General features: G+C 38.1%; 1 protein-coding gene across 6 annotated transcripts in view; it reads left to right on the plus strand.

The window, feature by feature from the left end:
• The window catches only part of LOC120535157 (spermatid perinuclear RNA binding protein), a 306536-nt gene that overhangs the window by 238872 nt on the left and 46213 nt on the right, over nucleotides 1–21451 (plus strand). For all 6 annotated transcript variants that reach the window (XM_039762781.1, XM_039762780.1, XM_039762778.1 and 3 more), the window contains 3 exons: nucleotides 1570–1661; nucleotides 2071–2166; nucleotides 6427–6538. In XM_039762781.1, the coding sequence (XP_039618715.1) occupies nucleotides 1570–1661; nucleotides 2071–2166; nucleotides 6427–6538 (300 nt within the window). The remainder of the gene's footprint in view (nucleotides 1–1569; nucleotides 1662–2070; nucleotides 2167–6426; nucleotides 6539–21451) is intronic.

The following is a 21451-nucleotide window of genomic DNA, read 5'->3' on the forward strand; positions in this document are numbered from 1 at the left end:
TGTATTTTAGAGTCTTTTGCATGCTCATATATTTCAAATTAAGCTATTTTGTGTTTTTTTTTTTATTTTGCTTGTTTGACACCTCTCCATTGTCTAACCCAGTTTATACACCTCTGACACTTATTCCCTGTAGCAGATATTTAATATGGTTTTGATATTATTTTATTGTCCCTGAAATTGTAATTTTTTTAATTTATTTTTTTTTTTGCAGGTCCATTTATTTATCTGGTATTTATTAGCATTTTCTGTTTGAATTTAGTGGACATGTTGAAGAACCATGTAAATATCTGCCACACAACTAGGCTTCCAAACAAGAGCATACCACTTTATAGATATGACAGCTACTTTAAATGTAATCGGCACCTCTCTAGTAATTATAGTTAACATCCATTTTGATGTGTACATCTATGATCGTCCAGTAAATTTAGATTCAATGACAATAGTGTCTGGACTAGAATCGCTCCTGATTATTGAAATAATTAATAAAAGTCCTAGATGTGTGTGAAATTTGATGAAATTAAAATGTTTCTTGTGAAACATATGGCTGGGTAACTTTATATTTTTTACCTTGCTCATGTGTATTTTCTTTCTTATGTATTACTGTAGAATTGTGTGGGGTACTTGTAGATATTTAAGTAAAATAAATGTAGCTGTCCTCAGCTAAATAATGCTATTTTATACTGAGTATGGTAAAAGCAGTTGCAAAGTACTTGGCAATTACAGAGCTATAGTACATTTGTTGACACATATATATTTAAGTTGGATTACAAGCAAATTAAATGTCTTACAGTAAGACTGAAGTGCACTGACCTTGTGATTCATAGAACCATGTCTTAACCATCAGCGTATTTTTCCTGCCACTTTGCCAATCTTTTAACAATGTAATACTCTCAAGAAAGTTATTTAAAATATATTTTTTTTATTTTTGTTTTGAAGATTTTTAAACAAATATTTTAGAAATAAAATATCAGAACTGAATACAATTATTACAATTAATGTACCTCTACCATCCTGATTCCTCTGTTTTCACACACTGTCTATGACTATTAGAAATTTAAAAGAATTAAAGATGCAAAAGTAGTCAACAACAGGTAAAACAGTTAATCATATGCAGAAACATCTGCAGACAGTTCATACTTTTAAGTCAGGTTGTGAACTTCATTGAAGCGGATTTGTGTAAACTAGTGAAACGCATTGCACTAGTTTGTTAATTTTGTTATGTTAGGGTCTGAGGCTATGCATCAATAAAATAAACATCTGTTAACCTAAAAAGTGCTATGCTCCTGTTTTACATTCGATGACCTATAAGACCTCTCTGTATTTAACTAGATTTGACAGTGTTGGGGTCATTGATTTGTTATCGAACGTTTGTTGCTTCAGTTGCACATGTTCACATTACTTATTTAATGGTTGTTTAAAACAATAACCACTGTGCATATTAAAAAACATTGAAAATAATTGAAGTCTGAAATTTGCCCATTAAAGGCTGCTTTTGCCTTCTCAGTGACAGAATTCCCTTGGTCAAATTGTATCTGTCTTTTTTCTGCTTTCCCCCATTTTTATCAATAGAAAATGTTGTGCTGAAAGATCCTCCAGACTTATTGGACAGGCAGAAATGCCTAAAGGCCTTGGCGTCTCTGCGACATGCCAAATGGTTTCAGGTTGGCTATTTGTTCTTACCTTGTTGTTATTGTAGCCCTATGGAGCTAGTAAGGTGATTTATTATAGAATAGAGTTATTTTCTTATTATTTATTTACTTATATAATATTCACATAATTTAAGAAAAATGTGTAAATGGTCATAAGGCTACAAAAGCAATTACATTTTTTGTTTTTCTACTACTGTCTGTAAATAAATATCTTTGTCTATAATATTTATATTTATATGTTTATATAAGTATGTATATTATAAGCACATATAAATACAAAAGTTTTGCTTGTTTATAATAGTAATTTTTGCATGTTCTAATTTTACTATGAAAACCTCATTAACCACAGTATTTTTTTTTTTTAATTTTTAGTTTATTTCTCCATAACTGTGTACGCTTGCCATCATTTCTGTTCTTTTAGGCAAGAGTTAACGGATTAAAATCATGTGTAATTGTTCTTCGTATTCTCCGGGATTTGTGCAACAGAGTACCCACATGGGAGCCTTTAAAAGGATGGGTAAGTCTTGATATTTCACTCTTAAAAATATGGCTTGTGTAATCCAGAAAACATACCGATGATTGCGAGTTGTCTTTCATATATTTTTTTTATTCTCTGTATCTTACTAAAAGTAAGTTTTACTTATGCACACTTGTGTTTTTTTTTACCTTGTTTGGATATGTTGTGTCCACCATTTAAAAGGGAGAGTGCTGAAGACTCAGATTGTTTTAACTTTTTTTTCTTCATTTTTTCTTTCAAATTTTTTTTTTTTTCCAAATCTCTTAGAGATGATCAGAACAATTTTTAAGCCCATGTCTATAATGTGTTCATGGTAAATTACACATTTGCTTTTACAGGTATCATATGATGTACTAGCAGTCTGGTCACAGTAAAGATTTGATAATGCTTCCTGGCCAAAGCATCTCAATAAACTATGCATGGCTAAAAAAAATCATCAATTAGTAGCATGGAATACTGCTGTCTTTTAAAAACACTTATGACATAAAATTTACATTAACATCAAACAATCAATTTGACTACACTTTTAAGTAATGTCCTTGTTTACTATATCCAATGAGAATGCATTCCATAGTATATTATATGCTAATTTGACAAGTCTTTATAATTTTGTACAGCATATATACTCAGCAAAAAAAGAAACGTCCCTTTTTCAGGACTGTGTATTTCAACAATAATGTTTTAAAAATCCAAATAACTTTACAGATCTTCATTGTAAAGGGTTTAAACAATGTTTTCCATGCATGTTCAATTAACCATAATCAATTAATTAACATGCACCTGTGGAATGGTCTTTAAGACCGTAACAGCTTACAGAAAGTAGGCATTTAAGGTCACAGTTCTAAAAACGCAGGACACTAAAGAGACTTGTCTACCGACTGTGAAAAACACCCAAAGAAAGATGCCCAGGGTCCCTGCTAATCTGCGTGAACGTGCATTAGGCATGCTGCAAGGAGGCATGAGGACTGCTGATGTGGCTAGGGCAATAAATTGCCATGTCCGCACTGTGAGACGCCTAAGACAGCGCTACAGGGAGACAGGAAGGACAGCTGATCATCCTCGCAGTGGAAGAGCCCGGATCTCAATCCCATTGAGCACGTCTGGGACCTGTTGGATCGCAGGGTGAGGGCTAGGGCCATTCCCCCCAGAAATGTCCAGGAACTTGCAGGTGCCTTGGTGGAAGAGTGGGGTAACATCTCACAGCAAGAACTGACAAATCTGGTCCAGTCCATGAGGAGGAGATGCACTGCAGTACTTCAAGCAGCTGGTGGCCACACCAGATACTGACTGGTACTTTTGATTTTGAGCCTCCCTTCATTCAGGGACACATTGTGAAACATTTTTAGTTTATGTCTTATGGTGTTGACTCTTTTAGTGTTCATACAAATATTTACACATTAAGTTTACTGAAAGTAAAAACAGTTGAAAGTCAGAGGACGTTTCTTTTTTTGCTGAGTATATATATTCTTCTTGTAAAACACCATGTAATTTGTGTACAATGTTTTTACTGTTTTGCAGTAGAATGCAATTCCATGATCACAGTTGCATTGCAGTGAATAGCCTTATTTTCCACAAAGAGAAGCTATCCACAGGAATTTAACTATATTTTTTCCATTCACATATATGAGGTTGTCCATTAAGGAGTGCAGTAGGATTAATGCTACCACTGTTTTTTTTACAGCCATTTAAGTTCACCTCTTTCTTTCTTCTTCTTTTTCTTCTTTTGGCTGCTCCTGTTAGGGGTTGTCACAGTGGATCATCTACTTCCATATCTTTCTGTCATCTATGTCTTGTTCTGTTATACCCATCACCTGCATGTCTTCTCTCACCACATCCATAAACCTTTGCTTAGGCCTTCCTCTTTTCCTCTTCCCTGGCAGCTCCATCCTTAGCATCCTTCTCCCATTATACTCAGCATCTCTCATCTGCACATGTCCAAACCAACACAATCTCGCCTCTCTGACTTTGTCTCCCAACCGTTCAACTTGAGCTGACCCTCTAATGTACTCATTTCTAATCCTATCCATCCTTGTCACACCCAATGCAAATCTTAACATCTTTAACTCTGCCACCTCCAGCTCTGTCTCTTCCTTTCTGGTCAGTGACATCGTCCCTAACCCATATAACAATCCCCATTACTCTGTACTGTTGATCCTAAGTATTTAAACTCATCCACCTTCACCAACTCTATTCCTAGCATCCTCACCATTCCACTGACCTCCCTCTCATTCACACACATATATTCATGTCTTGTTCCTATTGACCTTCATTCCTCTCCTCTCTAGAGCATATCTCCACCTCTCCAGGGTCTTCTCAACCCGCTCCCTACTCTTGCTACAGATCACAATGTCATCAGCAAACATAATAGTCCACAGGGACTCCTGTCTAATCTCGTCTGTCAACCTGTCCATCACCATTGCAAATAAGAAAGGGCTCAGAGCCGATCTGTTATGTAATCCCACCTCCACCTTGAATGCATCTGTCACTCCTACCGCAGACCTCACCACTGTCACACTTCCCAGAAAATACGTCTAGTTTACTTTCGTGACTGTGAAATTTACACATTTGGTTGCAAATAAGGTTAACATGCTCTTTCTTAGTTTGGATGAAGGCTGGCTCAATTATTTTAGATTTCTTTCAATTTCCAAACACTCTTCAAATATTCATCTTGTCAAGCTAGTCATAGAATGGTGTATATTCCATTGCCCAACTTCCTTATGATTGGTTCCACTTGCATCATCAGCACTTGCAGCAGCAACATGTCTTATGCTATTGTTATGTTTGGCTTGCTTGACATGTTTGTTTTGCAGCTTTTTACCCGGCAGTGCTGTAACAGAAAAATGTATCTGTAAATCCCAGCAACAGTTTGCCTAGGACGTCATTTTTCTTTTCCTTTTTTTTTTTTTTTTTAACAGTGCCCTTGGCAAAAAAATTTACCAGCTATAAACTTCTAAATCTAAAAGCGGAAGCCGAATACTTATTTTGAAAACCAAGTATCCCTCCTGTATTTTTCCTTGTTTTTTTTTTTTTTGGAGACATGCAATAACAGAAAAATATCCTCCTCACCTATCATTTTATTAAACTTCTGACTTTACTGTTTTATTTATTGCAGAAATTCAGTTATTAATGCAGCAGGTAGTGGTATATTTGTCCAATACTAGACTATTGCCAGGCTTTAGATTTTCAGTTCACCCTTGAAAATTTAAAAATGTTTGTGTTATCATTTAATAGGCAGAAAACAATAGTTCATATGAAAACCCATGCACTATTACTGTGTGAGTATTGTATGAGTATACATTGTATTTTTACCCATATCTAACTTTATTTTACTGATAGATGACAAGGAAAAGGTATAATAATATCAAATCACAAATATCAAAGACACAATATTAGAAAAAAGTAATAGAAGTGATACTTTATATATCCAATTAGTTTTTTTATTCCAAATCCTAGATACATCTTTTCAACTGTATTTGGAAATAAAAAAACATGAATATTAAATTTGACATAACATAATTGACATTCTCAAATGCACTTAATCCTGTTCTGGGTTTCAGTATATGGGGACTTACCTCAGACTGCACTGGAAGGAGGACAGGAGACAACACTGGGCAGGGCACACACATGCAAACACCCCCACTAACTTACAGTGGGGCCAGGTGAGGGTCAATAATTAACTTAATATAAGCTGAGTGCATGTGGAGATATGGGAAGAATGGCAGGGTAAGTTGAGGCGTCCCTCAACAAACATGAGGAGAATGTGCAGGCTCCACAGTGATAAGTAGATGTAGGATTTGAAACCTGGACACCAGAACCTTAAAGTAGCAGAGCTAATCAAGCTTCTAAACTAATTCACCTTTGCAAATACAATAGAATTTAAAATGTTGCAACTATATGAACCTGAAAATTCATTTGGAGTAAGTTGTCTTGTTCAGTTAGGTCAATAATTTAGCTTTCCTAGATATAGAAGTATAATTTGAGTAAGCAATGGTAATTGATGAATCACATCACAATACTGACCTGTTTTATGTTACAGGTTTGCATTGTCAAAACAGTTTTATATAACAAACATATTCATACTTTGGCCCATTCTTGATCTGTTAGTACTTGATTCAAGGCAAAACCCAGTCTCTAGTATCAGTTAACTTAATGTTCCAATCTCTTTGGGGGAAAAAAAGGCTGTAGGTGATTTGGTAAATGATGAACTTCTGTGGTACTGGTTTTTTTTTTTTTGTCTAATTGTGTATCTCTTATTCCTAGCCACTTGAACTCATTTGTGAAAAGGCTATTGCCACTTGTAATAGACCCCTGGGGGCAGGGGAAGCTCTTCGTCGGGTAATGGAGTGCCTGGCTTCTGGAATTCTTTTGCCAGGTAAGGATTCAGATGGCCTGTCTGTGTTAAAATTAAATGTATTGTAATAATTTAATAGGGCATTGTTAGAAAGAAAATGCATGAAAACTCATGTGGCAGATCGGGTGTGAATTTATACTGGCGTTATTGATAAGAGTCAGATTGGGGGAGGGTGGTGGGGACAAGGGAGAGCTTAAACGTGACTGAGAGAATAAAAAAAAAAAAGCTAACTTTTACAAATACCATAAATTTACAGCTGATCGGACTCTGTTCATTTTCAAGTAATATTACATTAGTGCGACAGTGTTTTCTGATTGGTACTATTCAGGTCATAAAATGATTTCTTCAAAATGTTACATATACTTGTCTGTTTCTTTTTTGCCCGGTGCTGCGTTGACATCATGCACCAGAAGGCATGAGCTTATTCAGTGCGAACAGGAGCACGCGGGTGGCCGGTTGCTTGTGCTATAACACGCTTGACTTGGCGGCGATCAACGCACATATAATGTACAATGCATGCACTGGGGTCACTGAGAAAAGAAGAGCGTTCTTGGCTCACCTTTCAGAGGAACTTAGTCATCGCTTCTTACAAGATAAAGCGATGGATAAAGCAAAAGAGGATGCAACATCGAGAAGCTTCTGTTCCAAGACTGCCGCTTCCCCCAGGAAAGCAAACTCAGTCAGTCAGTGTCAGGCGCCCCTTTAATGTAATAGGAACTACAGCATAGTTAGAAGTGTGTGCATTGCAACAGGTACACATGTTGTAAATGTAGGAAGGACGGTCCTTGAGTGTGTTGGAACTGTTAACATTTGAATCTGATGATTGCATATAGCGTAAAACTGACCTCGCTGTACTGTTCTTTCCTCTGCATGTCCTGGAGTACAAAAGAAACACCACCATGCACCAAAATGTGGAGACTGGGCAAGGTCGGGGAAAAAAAAAATGCGGTCACTGATTACAACTGCAAGAAGGCATGCGAATGAATATGAATAATATGAATAATGTTGCATCCATGCCACAGTGTTTTCCGAAATGTACTATACAGGTCATAAAATTACTTATTCCAAATATCATATATACCTGTGTTTCTGTTTTTTTTGTCAGTGTGGCTTTGGCATCATGGACCATAAGGTGCATACTAATTCAGGGTGAGCAAGAATACTCAATAAAACTGAATAAAAAAAATTTCAAGTGATGGTGAGATACGAAGAAGGCAGATTCACCAGCATTTGTGTGTCAGCTTTTATCCCTCCAGATCAGAGAATTTCCAGTTCTATTGTCTCAAAACACCACTCACATCTACAGTTATTCCCAGTTTCATATAAAAAGTAACCATATCAGATCTGGGGCGGGGGAGTTGTATTCTGATCATGACTGAGTGAATAAAAGTGAGGAAAAAAAAAACGCTAACTTTTACAAGTATTATAAATTTATACTGGCTGTTACAGACACAAATCAAATGTGTGTTTTTATTGTATAATATTAACAATGAGAGCAGCTCACTACTCAAAACGGTAAATTTGCGGGGGAGCTGGTTTCAAACTCACAACCTCAGGATTATAACTCAGCAGTTCTTACTGCTGTACCATGGCACTTGTACCTTTTGTGAAAGTGTTTATGTGATATTTGGCCATCAACCATCTTAGATTATACAGTTCATGTCTACATTATGTCATTTATTACTAAAACATGAAAAACGTTTCTGTTTTAACGATGTGTTTACATAGATTGTTGTAGACACAGAACACACATGAAATTATTTCCCCTTACAACTCTAGGTAGCCCACTCCCAAATAATCAAGGCAGGAACTGAGAGAGCTTCTTGCCTATTCTGCGGCAGTGGTTGTGGTATAGCAGGCTGCTTGCTGCTTGGGCTTATCAACACATTTAGAAAGCAAAAGATGCTGACGGAGAGTTGTGAAAAGATTTAAGGTGGGCCAGATTTATGAGTTTTTCATAGGCTCTGGTAATTCTAGTGTTAATGGATTTTTATTTAGATTTTAAACTCCACAGTTCACTTGTTTTTATGGGTTATTTATTTATTACAGATTGAGCAATGCATTTTGTATTGAACACTGTTTTGCCTTTTTTAATAAAAGCACTGATTAATTTTTGCACCTACCCCTTGCTATGTGTGTTGTGTCCACGTTTGTCTCATCTTTCGGGTACGTTATCAGTGGTAGCGGGTTTAAAAGGCATCCTGGAAGCACCTGATAGTGTGGGGCCGACCTGCACCATCACACTCATCTATTTAGGTCAGGTATATTTTGTCTTTACTACTGTATAACTGAGCCATGCTCATCAGTTGTTACTCTGACATAATGTTTACTTGACAAAAGGTACAAGCAAAATCATCCATGTGTGAAAATTACCGACATAACATTTTTAGTTCTCTTAAGATACCTAATGCTATGCACATTATTCTGATGAGTATTTATATTCAGCTATCTTAATTTGTTTGGTTAATACAAAAATAGTTAAGGATTTTACATTTTTATGCTCTGTAGAAAGATTTTGTACTACCCTTCTCAAAGGATTACTGGGGAAAAGTTAAGATGGGCAAGGTTTTTTTGTGAAAGTTTACTGTACCATCGAAATTTTCATATATTCTTCCATTCTTCTTTCAAGGTGGCTTCTCATAATGCTTAAGTGAACACTGTTAGTTTTGTAAAATTACTTGATCTCTTCTATAAATTAATATAACTGTGCATTCTGACAGGAGTCACTGTTACTGTGTTAACATTAAGAGGGAGGTGCTGAATCACAGCCTTAGGCGTTAGGGGTTACACACTGCACTTTCTCCAAAGCAATATATAAACCTGCAAAGATAAATAAAGATTTCTTGGTAGACATTGTTGGTCTTTTATAAAGGATTACTCCACCCTCATTGGTGCCTTCTTCATGTCCAGTATATAAAAAACAGAGAAGCCCTGTTTGAAATCAGTATTCAAGCATGTTTCCTCAGTGCTTCATTTTAGTGTGAAAGCACCATGTCTTTTAATAAAACTGTGTAACAAGTTCTTCTTTCGGCTGCTCCAGTTAGGGGTTGCCACAGCGGATCATCTTCTTCCATATCCTTCTGTCCTCTGTATATATCTATGCAGACAGAGGGATGCAAAAGTTTGGGCAACCTTGTTAATAGTCATTATTTTCCTGTATAAATCGTTGGTTGTTACGATAAAAAAATGTCAGTTAAATATATCATATAGGAGACACACACCGTGATATTCGAGAAGTGAAATGAATATTGGATTTACAGAAAGTGTGTAACAATTGTTCAAACAAAATCAGGAAGGTAAATTTGGGCACTGTTGTCATTTTATTGATTCCAAAACTTTTAGAACTAATTTTTGGAACTCAAATTGGCTTGGTAAGCTCAGTAACCCCTGACCTACATACACAGGGGAATCCTATAATGAGAAAAAGTATTTAAGGGGGTCAATTGTAAGTTTCCCTTCTCCTTTAACTTTCTGTGAAGAGTAGCAACATGGGGGTCACAAAACAACTCTCAAATGACCTGAAGACAAAGATTGTTCACCATCATGGTTTAGGGGAAGGATACAGAAAGCTGTCCCAGAGATTTAAGCTTGTCTGTTTCCACAGTTAGGAACATATTGAGGAAATGGAAGACCATAGTTAGGCTCAGTTCAAGTTAAGGCTCGAAGTGGCAGACCAAGAAAGATTTTGGATAGACAGAAGCGACGAATGGTGAGAACAGTCAGAATCAACCCACAGACCAGCACCAAAGACCTACAACATCATCTTGCAGCAGATGGAGTCACTGTGCATCATTCAACCATTCGACGCACTTTACACAAGGAGATGCTGTATGCGAGAGTGATGCAGAGGAAGCCTTTTCTCCACCCACAGCACAAACAGAGCCGCTTGAGGTATGCTCAAGCACATTTGGACAGCTTCATTTTGGAATAAGGTACTGTGGACTGATGAAACGAAAATTGAGTTATTTGGGCATAACAAGGGGCATTATGCATGGAGGAAAAAGAACACAGCATTCCAAAAAAAAACACCTGCTACCTACAGTAAAATATGGTGGTGGTTCCATTATGCTGTGGGGCTGTGTGGCCAGTGCAGGGACTGGGAATCTTGTCAAAGTTGAGGGACGCATGGATTCCACTCAGTATCAGCAGATTCTGGAGACCAATGTCCAGGAATCAGTGACAAAGCTGAAGCTGCGCGGGCTGGATCTTTCAACAAGACAACGACCGAAACACTGCTCAAAATCCACTAAGGCATTCATGCAGAGGAACAAGTACAACGTTCTGGAATGGCCATCTCAGTCCCCAGACCTGAATATAATTGAAAATCTGTGGTGTGAGTTAAAGAGAGCTGTCCATGCTCGGAAGCCATCAAACCTGAATGAACTAGAGATGTTTTGTAAAGAGGAATGGTCCAAAATACCTTCAACCACAATCCAGACTCTCATTGGAACCTACAGGAAGCGTTTAGAGGCTGTAATTTCTGCAAAAGGCGGATCTACTAAATATTGATTTCATTTCTTTTTGTGGTGCCCAAATTTATGCACCTGCCTGATTTTGTTTGAACAATTATTGCACACTTTCTGTAAATCCAATAAACTTCATTTCACTTCTCAAATATCACTGTGTGTGTCTCCTATATGATATATTTAACTGACATTTTTTATAGTAACAACCAACGATTTATACAGGAATACAATGACTATTAACAAGGTTGCCCAAACTTTTGCATCCCACTGTATATATCTGCACATCTACATATATACACACACATACATTCACACACATATATATCCGGAAAGTTATATATATATATATATATATATATATATATATATATATATATATATATTTATATATATATATATATATATATATATATATATATATATATATGTATATATATATCTATATATATATATGTATGTATATATATATCTATATATATATATGTATATATATATATATATATATATATATATATCTATATATATATATATATATATATATATATATATATGTATATATATATATATATATATATATCTATATATATATGTATAGATATATATATATATATATATATATATATATATATATATATATATATATATATATATATATATAGATATATATATATATATATATATATATGTGTATATATATATATCCGGAAAGTATTCACAGCGCATCACTTTTTCCACATTTTGTTATGTTACAGCCCTACTCCAAAATGGATTAAATTCATTTTTTTTCTCAGAATTCTACACACAACACCCCATAATGACAATGTGAAAAAAGTTTACTTGAGCTTTTTGCAAATTTATTAAAAATAAAAAAACTGAGAAATCACATGTACATAAGTATTCACAGCCTTTGCTCAATACTTTGTCGATGCACCTTTGGCAGCAATTACAGCCTCAAGTCTTTTTGAATATGATGTCACAAGCTTGGCACACCTATCCTTGGCCAGTTTCGCCCATTCCTCTTTGCAGCACCTCTCAAGCTCCATCAGGTTGGATGGAAAACGTCGGTGCACAGCCATTTTAAGATCTCTTCAGAGATGTTCAATCGGATTCAAGTCTGGGCTCTGGCTGGGCCACTCAAGGACATTCACAGAGTTGTCCTGAAGCCACTCCTTTGATATCTTGGTTGTGTGCTTAGGGTCGTTGTCCTGCTGAAAGATGAACCGGCGCCCCAGTTTGAGGTCAAGAGCGCTCTGGAGCAGGATGTCTCTGTACATTGCTGCATTCATCTTTCCCTTTATCCTGACTAGTCTCCCAGTTCCTGCCACTGAAAAACATCCCCACAGCATGATGCTGCCACCACCATGCTTCACTGTAGGGATGGTATTGGTCTAGTGATGAGCGGTGCCTGGTTTCCTCCAAACGTGACGCCTGGCATTCACACCAAAGAGTTCAATCTTTGTCTCATCAGACCAGAGAATTTTGTTTCTCATGGTCTGAGAGTCCTTCAGGTGCCTTTTGGCAAACACCAGGCGGGCTGCCTTGTGCCTTTTACTAAGGAGTAGCTTCCGTCTGGCCACTCTACCATACAGGCCTGATTGGTGGATTGCTGCAGAAATGGTTGTCCGTCCTGGAAGGTTCTCCTCTCTCTACAGAGGACCTCTGCAGCTCTGACAGAGTGACCATCGGGTTCTTGGTCACCTCCCAGACTAAGGCCCTTCTCCCCTGATAACTCAGTTTAGATGGCCAGCCAGCTCTAGGAAGAGTCCTGGTGGTTTCGAACTTCTTCCACTTATGGATGATGGAGGCCACTGTGCTCATTGGGACCTTCAAAGCAGCAGAAATTTTTCTGTAACCTTCCCCAGATTTGTGCCTCGAGACAATTCTGTCTCGGAGGTCTACAGACAATTCCTTTGACTTCGTTTTTATTTATTATTTTTTATTTACCTTTATTTAACCAGGCAAAACAGATTAAGAACATGTTTCTTATTTACAACTGTGGCCTGGAAAGGGCAAAGCATCAAGAGGGAAAATTTGGTAAGAAAAAATAAAAAATAAAACATATTAGGAAAGATACATATATACAATATAAACGAAATTACAAAAAAAAAAAGTCCATAAAAATATTATATAAACAATAAGAACATTGAAGCAACAATGAGTAGAGCAGCAGTGAATTGGAAGAGCTAGCCTAAGTAACAGCGACACACATCTTTATAATAAGCTGAAATCCGTGATTGGAAAACTGATTTAGGAATGAAATTATTCAGTTTTAACATTTTCTGCAGGTCATTCCAGTCTCTAGCAGCAGCGTTCTGAAAAGACGACAGGCCAAGTACAGAAGTAGCCTTTGGAACTGTCAGCAGAATCAGATTAGCAGAATGAGTATTATACACAGAAGAAGAAAAGTGTAACAATTCCTGTAAGTAAGGAGGGGAAAAACCAAGGAGAGTTTTGTAAATAATCATAAGCCAATGGACTTTACGGCGGGTGTACAATGAAGACCAGTTGAGAGAAGAATACAGGATACAATGATGGGTTTTGAAAGGAGCATTTGTTATAAACCGGATGGCAGAGTGATAAAGAACGTCGAGCTTCTGAAGCAGGCCTTTGGATGCTGATCTGTAAATAACATCACCATAGTCAAACATGGGAAGGATTGTCATTTGAACCAAAGTTTTCCTAGCAGATGATGTAAATGCAGAACGCATTCTATAAAGGAACCCAAGTTTTAATTTGATCCTAGACTTCAGATTGTCCATGTGTTTTGAGAAAGACAGAGTATTATCCAGCATAATTCCCAGATATTTATATTCAGTAATCTGGTCCAGTGGTGTCCCGTCAAGGGAACAAATACCTGGAGAGCTTGATGGAATATGACCTTTTTTACCGAACCACATAAGTTTAGTTTTGGAAATATTTAACTGGAGGTGCAAATTAGAAATAGTCAGTTGCAAACTATTAAAACTAAGTTGAAGTTGCTGCAAGACTGTAGCAGGGGAAGAACCTGTAGAGTAAAGAATTGTGTCATCAGCGTAAAGATGGATAGATGAATCTGTGACCGAATTAGCGACAGTATTAATATAAATAGAAAAATGTGTAGGTCCAAGTATTGATCCCTGCGGGACACCATTGGTGACTGGGAGAGGCTGGGAAAGGAGTAGTTCAGATTTCACGGACTGCACTCTATCAGTAAGATAATTGGAAAACCAAGACAAGGATTTGTCGGAGATACCTGTGTCATGAAGCCTATCAATAAGACGCTTATGATTGACAGAGTCAAAGGCCTTGGCCAGGTCAATGAAAATAGCAGCACAGTACAATTTAGAATCCAAAGCAGAATAGATATCATTTAAGACTTTAAGAGTAGCTGTTATACACCCAAACCCAGTTCTAAATCCTGATTGAACATGTGATAAGATGTTGTGTGCTTCCAAATAATCAGTGAGTTGACCATTTACGAGTTTTTCCAAAACCTTGGAGATACATGGCAAGGGAGAGGGAGAGTTGGAGAAGATGCAGTAGAACAATTAGTAGAATTTATAGATGATGAAACAGAATTTACAAGATGGTTTATTTTCCATCTCCTTTACCGCATTCCAGAATTTATTAGGGTCAGAGCTACTAAGAGAAAACTGCTTCTTAAAATAGTCTGTTTTAGCCTTGCAAACGGCTAAGGATTTATTTCTGAGTTGCTTAAAAACCAAAATATCTGCTGGGGATCTAGAGTGTTGTGCCTTGCGCCAGAGAGTATTTTTTTGTTGTAAAAGCATAGTGAGCTCCGGGGTAAACCAAGGACTATGTCGATCCTTTACTCTAAGTTTTTTCATCGGAGCATGTTTATCAACAATAGCCCTGAAAAGCATATAAAATAAATGCCAAGCCTCGTCTACCGTTGGAACCAGCCGATTCTTGACCAGTTAACATCAGCCATATTGTGTAGAAAAGCTTGGTGATTAAAGTTTTTAAAAGCACGTTTGTGACAGAATTGAGTTGGTTTCTTGATGGAGCAACCATTTCGAACACATGCAGTAAAACAGTGATCACTAATATCAGAACAAAATACCCCAGAGTTATACTTGTGAGGAGAATTAGTTAAAATAATGTCAATCAGCGTAGCCTTTTCTATAGATTTGGAGTCATACCTAGTGGGGAAGCAGATAATTTGATGCAAGTTTCATGCATCGAATTGTTGAATGACTTTATCGGGTGGTTTGGTCATATCCCAATTTAAATCACCAAGAAGCACAAATTCAGTTTTGATCAAGGGCGCCAACACACTGGACAATGTGGTTAAGGTACAGGCCGGGGCTGATGGAGGGCGATAACACCCAGCCACTGACAGAGTGAAGTTGTTAGTGAATTCAATGTTTAAACAAGCAAATCGAATTGCTTGGGAACTGTCTTAGATAAGGCAATTGAGCACTTAAGATGTTCTTTGATATAAATTGCCACGCCACCACCTTTGGAGGACCTGTCCTGTCTAAATAAATTGTAGCCAGGTAAATTTAAATCAGGATAAGAAATAGACTTTTTTAACCAGGTTTCAGTGATTACTAGAAATTCAGGGTTTGAGCTCTTGGTGCTTGGTTTGTGCTCTGACATGAACTGTCAACTGTGGGACCTTATATAGACAGGTGTGTGCCTTTCCAAATCATGTCCAGTCAACTGAATTTACCACAGGTGGACTCCAATGAAGCTGCAGAAACATCTCAAGGATGATCAGGGGAAACAGGATGCACCTGAGCTCAATTTTGAGCTTCATGGCAAAGGCTGTGAATTCTTATGTACATGTGATTTCTCAATTTATTTTTAATAAATTTGCAAAAATCTCAAGTAAACTTTTTTCACGTTGCCATTATGGGGTGTTGTGTGTATAATTCTGAGGAAAAAAATGAATTTAATCCATTTTGGAGTAAGGCTGTAACATAACAAAATGTGGAAAAAGTGATGCGCTGTGAAAAAGTGATGCGCTGTGAATACTTTCCGGATGCACTGTGTGTGTGTATATGTATACGAGGTGTGGCAGAAAATTAATGAGACTGATTTTTTATTTACTAAAGTTTTTATTTTTTTCAAATGTCAATGTTATCACCTTCAAAGTAGTTCCCTTGGGCAGCTACACACCGATGGAGACGTTGTTCCCACTGTTGGTAGCAGCGCTGGAAGTCTTCAACCAGTATGGTCTTCAGCATGTCCGTTACACTCTTTTGGATGTTTTCTAAAGTCCCGAAATGACGTCCTTTGAGGACATTTTTCAGTTTAGGAAAAAGGTGTGTGAATAAGGGGGCTGGGGAACCACAGGAATGCCTTTTGAGGTCAAAAATTCTGTTATGGAGAGGGCAGTGTGACATGGGGCGTTGTCATGATGGAGCATCCATTTGTCTGCTATGTCTGGTCTCATGCGAATTACCCTTTTTCTGAGCCTTTCAAGGACGTCTTTATAAAAAACTTGGTTGACAGTTTGTCCTGGAGGAACAAATTCTTTGTGGACAATTCCCCTTTTGTGACGCACAACCAAAAATAAACTTTGCTAACAGCAGTCACAAAAATCACGTAGTTAACGGAAGGAGTTGAAACTCGCACTGAGCTATGGGAGGGTACTGATACACGCTCTATCAAGGACAACAGCGCAGCGTTGCCAGATCGCTTGCAGTGTTGCCAGATCGCTTGCAGTGTTGCCAGTCTCATTACTTTTCTGCCACACCTCGTGTGTATGTATGTATGTGTATATACAGTATATATATATATAGTGGAACCTCGGTTCATGACCATAATTCGTTCCAAAACTCTAGTCGTAAACCTGAGTTGGTCGTGAACCGAAGCAATTTCTCCCATAGGATTGTATGTAAATACAATTAGTCCGTTCCAGATCGTATGAATTGTATGTAAATATGTAAAGATTAAGTACAAATATAGTTAATTACACCATAGAATGCACAGTGTAATAGTAAACTAATGTAAAAACATTGAATAACACTGACACAAAACACCCAGGCTCCCTGCTCAGCTACACGAGCAGTCTCTCTCTCTCTGAACAGAGAGGAACATTAGAACAAATCCGAAATTTATTTAAAAACCAACCACAAGCAACCAAAAAAGTAACAGTGCAGGAGATCACGCTATATTAGCCTTACAGCCCGATCGCTGTAAACACTTTTTTTAAAATAAGTTTTAAGCACAGCGGGAAAAAAGGAACATTAGAACAAATCCTTAATTTGTTTAAAAACCAACCACAAGCAAACAAAAAAGTAACAGTGCAGGAGATCACGCTACTAGCCTTACAGCCCGATCGCTGTACTGTACAGTACAGTACTCAATTTTTTTAAAAATGAGTTTTAAGCACAGGGGAAAAAAGGAACATTTGAAAAAAGAGAAAAGTAACATTGCAACAATTCACTCTACGAACTGAAAAATTAAGTTTCGAAAAATCCGTAATACAAAAACCACCAAGAAAACTAACCTTGCATGAGTCGAGTTCTGGCATGAAGTAAGGAGGAACTGGGTGGAGAGGAGGGAGAGTCTGGCTCCGCAATGGAGGGATGTTTTCCTTCAGGTGTTTTCTCTCTTGTGATTTCTTGGGTTTCTGGTGTTTTTAGCTGTTTAGCTGGTGGGAGCGAAAGCCTCATGCAGGCATTCCAAAAACAAAGTCCTTGTGACCAACCCTTCGTGTTTGCCCTCCACATTACTGGCAGTCTGGCTTTGTTTACATTGTGCTACTTGAAAGCATGAGGGTTCTCAAATTGGTAACTGAGTAAACTGGTAAACAGTTTTTCCACCTCTTCCAGCACTTGAAGCCTCTGCGTGGTTAATGCTGTAACTCCTTTTTCAATATCAGCTGCTTTAATAGATTCTTTCTGCTTTAGAATAGTCGAAATCATAGATTTTGATTTCTTGTACTCTGCGGCAAGATCAGTAACACGAACGCCACGCTCAAACTTTTCAATTTCTTTCTTTACTTCGATTTCAATTTTCTTCAAAACTTTCTTCTCACCACTCTTCACTTGCTTAGAAGCCTTAGTTAACTGCAAAAGCACACGAAATACTGTAGAGCACAAAGAGAGCGCAGGTAAAGCACGCACGTCTGACTGAGAACAATGAACAGGGAGCGGCTCTGCTTAAATACAGTAATCGGCGCGTGTGAACCAGCCAGGCAGGCACGCAAATGCAGGCTCTCTGTCTCTCTCTCTCAGCAGCACCCCCCTCCCCCTCTCTCTCAGCAGCAGGCAGGTATGTCTGACCGAGAACAATGCACCATGTGCGGAAATCATCGACGCGCACAAACCGTAAGGGAAACTGGCTTTGTTCGTATACCGAGTGTGTGGTCGTGAACCGAGGCAAAAGTTTGGCGAACTTTTTGGTTGTGAACCGTGATGTTTGTGAACCGAGATTATACAGTATATGTGTGTGTGTGTATATATATATATATATATATATATATATATATATATATATATATATACTAGCAAAATACCTATGCTTCACAGCGGAGAAGTAGTGTGTTAAAGAATTAAAGAAAAAGAAAAGGAAACATTTTGAAAATAACGTAACATGAGTAACATGTTATGAGTGTTGCTGTCATATATATATATATATATATATATATATATATATATAGGGTTAAAACCAAGCACACCATTGTTTTTCTTGTGAAATTCCCAATAAGTTTGATGTTGGATCCAAAATGGCCGACTTCCAAATGGCCACCATGGTCACCACCCATCTTGAAAAGTTTCCCCCCTCACATATACTAATGTGCCACAAACAGAAAGTTAATATCACCAACCATTCCAATTTTATTAAGGTGTATCCATATAAATGGCCCACCCTGTATGTGTGTGTGTGTGTGTATATATATATATATATATATATATATATATATATGTAAAGGACCGAGGAGACAGTAGCAAGGGTTGGGGTTTTCCGGCCCAGTATATTGTAAATCACAACAAAAAACTGGTCAAAATTATAAACAAACAGTTCATATCGCGACGCCGACTCCTGGCGCCGCGGCCATTTTATTGGGGAGGAGCCGGAAGTGGAGGGATGCCGGAAGGACCGCAAGGGAGGATGGGAAGGATGACGCCAGGGCAAGATGGCGGAGGAAGGGCGGAAGTATCGACTGCGTCAATCCAGGCCTATGGTGCAGGAAGGTCTTTCTTTCTATGAGGAAGCAGAGGGAGAAAGTTAATACCCGCCATTCCCTGGCGGCTAATGGTTTCCCAGGTGCTATCGAATCAATCCGCTGCCTCCTACTCAAGCGTGCGTGACAATATATATATATATATATATATATATATATATATATATATATATATATATATATATATATATATATATATATATTTATATTTATACACAGTGGGTAAGGAAAGTATTCAGACCCCCTTTAATTTTTCACTCTTTGTTGTATTGCAGTCATTTGCTAAAATCATTTAAATGAATTTTTTTCCTCATTAATGTACACACAGCACCCCATATTGACAGACAAAAAAAATAATTTTTGAAATTGTTGCAGATTTATTAAAAAGAAAAACTGAAATATCACATGGCCCTAATTATTCAGACCCTTTGCTCAGTATTTAGTAGAAGCACCCTTTTGAGCTAATACAGCCATGAGTCTTCTTGGGAAAAATGCAACAAGTTTTTCACACCTGGATTTGGGGATCCTCTGCCATTCCTCCTTGCAGATCCTCTCCAGTTCTGTCAGGTTGGATGGTGAACGTTGGTGGACAGCCATTTTTAGGTCTCTCCAGAGATGCTCAATTGGGTTTAAGTCAGGGCTCTGGCTGGGCCATTCAAGAACAGTCACAGAGTTGCTGTGAAGCCACTCCTTCGTTATTTTAGCTGTGTGCTTAGGGTCATTGTCTTGTTGGAAGGTAAACCTTCAGCCCAGTCTGAGGTCCTTAGCACTCTGGAGAAGGTTTTTGTCCAGGATATCCCTGTACTTGGCCGCATTCATCTTTCCCTCGATTGCAACCAGTCGTCCTGTCCCTGCAGCTGAAAAACACCTCCACAGCATGATGCTGCCACCGCCATGCTTCACTGTGGGGACTGTATTGGACAAGTGATGAGCAGTGCCTCAACAACAAGTTCGTTTATGTTTGGTGTGAGGTTCTGTGTTGTGGAGATTCTCAGGATGGACTGCAGGTGCTCATCAGTGGAGCTTCTTACACAGATATGTGCTACCAAACATGCACAAGGTTCGAGCCGCATGTAGATGGAGCTGGAGCATTTTGCGGAATGGAGTGAATAAACTGTGCGGGCCGTGCAGTATCGTACTTTGCCTTCAGTGTGCCATTACACTGCAGCTCAATCTCCTCCATCTGAATCTGCACAGGTACAGTTTCCACATCGACGGCAAATGGGTTGCGAAACAACTTAAAATTCTTTTTTTGTTCTTCAAAGTCACCAAAGCGCCGTGCGAACTCAGTGCGCAGTGCGCTCAGTTTATCAGCAAAGTGCGTATTTGGGAACACCGTTGTGCCGACTTGGTTCAAGATTACTTGGCAACAGGGAAAGTGGGGCAAGTTGCACTGGTGCATTTGTGTCTCCCATAAAAGTAGCTTCACTTGAAATCACTTTGTGATTTTGCACGGGTAAAAACATCTGCTGAAGTGTCAGATTCTTCTTTAACTCTTCTGCTTTCTGTATCTTGTGCATTGCATTCAGGTCTTTCAGGTTATCTTGATGTTTTGTCTCATAGTGCTGTCTTAGATTAAATTCTGTAATTACAGCCACATTAGCTCCACAAATGAGACACACGGGTTTACCCGCAATGTCAGTAAACATATACTCAGCCTCCCATCGGTTTTTAAAGGCTCTATTTTCAGAATCAACTCTTCTCTTCGGCATTGTGTGGGCTAGCTTCGCAATAACTTGCAGCATCATAAGCTATACTTGATTAACGTGATAAGTGTTCGGCAAGGCAGCTGAAGCGCTGCATTATGGGATCTGTAGTTTATTGTGTAACCAGCGCTTCATATCCCCGGGCCATTAATAACAATAATATATAAAATGATCTTGCGGGCCGGATATAATTACACACCGGGCGGATGTGGCCTCGGGCCTTGAGTTTGACACATATGGACTAAATAGAACTTGAAAAGATATATTTTTCAAATGTGATCGCGCAATTCAGATCGAGTTGGCGCACACTACAGTACATCGAGCCCACGTGCTATTGTGGTTTTGCCTGCGTGCCTCAATAAGTTACCCTCCCCTCGCTCTTACTTTTTTACCTTTCATCTAATGAATACACTAAGTATGGCTTTACCAAAACAATCATTGATCGCGAATAAAGTATCCATTATTCATAAAGCTTCAATTGGTGATCTGTCTTTCTGCGTTAACCGTATATTTTTTTCATACGTCTCAAACCAAGGGGATGCGAGGCTAAAATGAATCGGGAAGCGCGCGTACATAGTGCATCCCCTCTCGGGAATCGAACCTCGGACGCCATCGCTAGAGG

This window comes from Polypterus senegalus, chromosome 9 (genome assembly GCF_016835505.1).
Source record: "Polypterus senegalus isolate Bchr_013 chromosome 9, ASM1683550v1, whole genome shotgun sequence".
NCBI classification, from domain to species: domain Eukaryota; kingdom Metazoa; phylum Chordata; class Cladistia; order Polypteriformes; family Polypteridae; genus Polypterus; species Polypterus senegalus.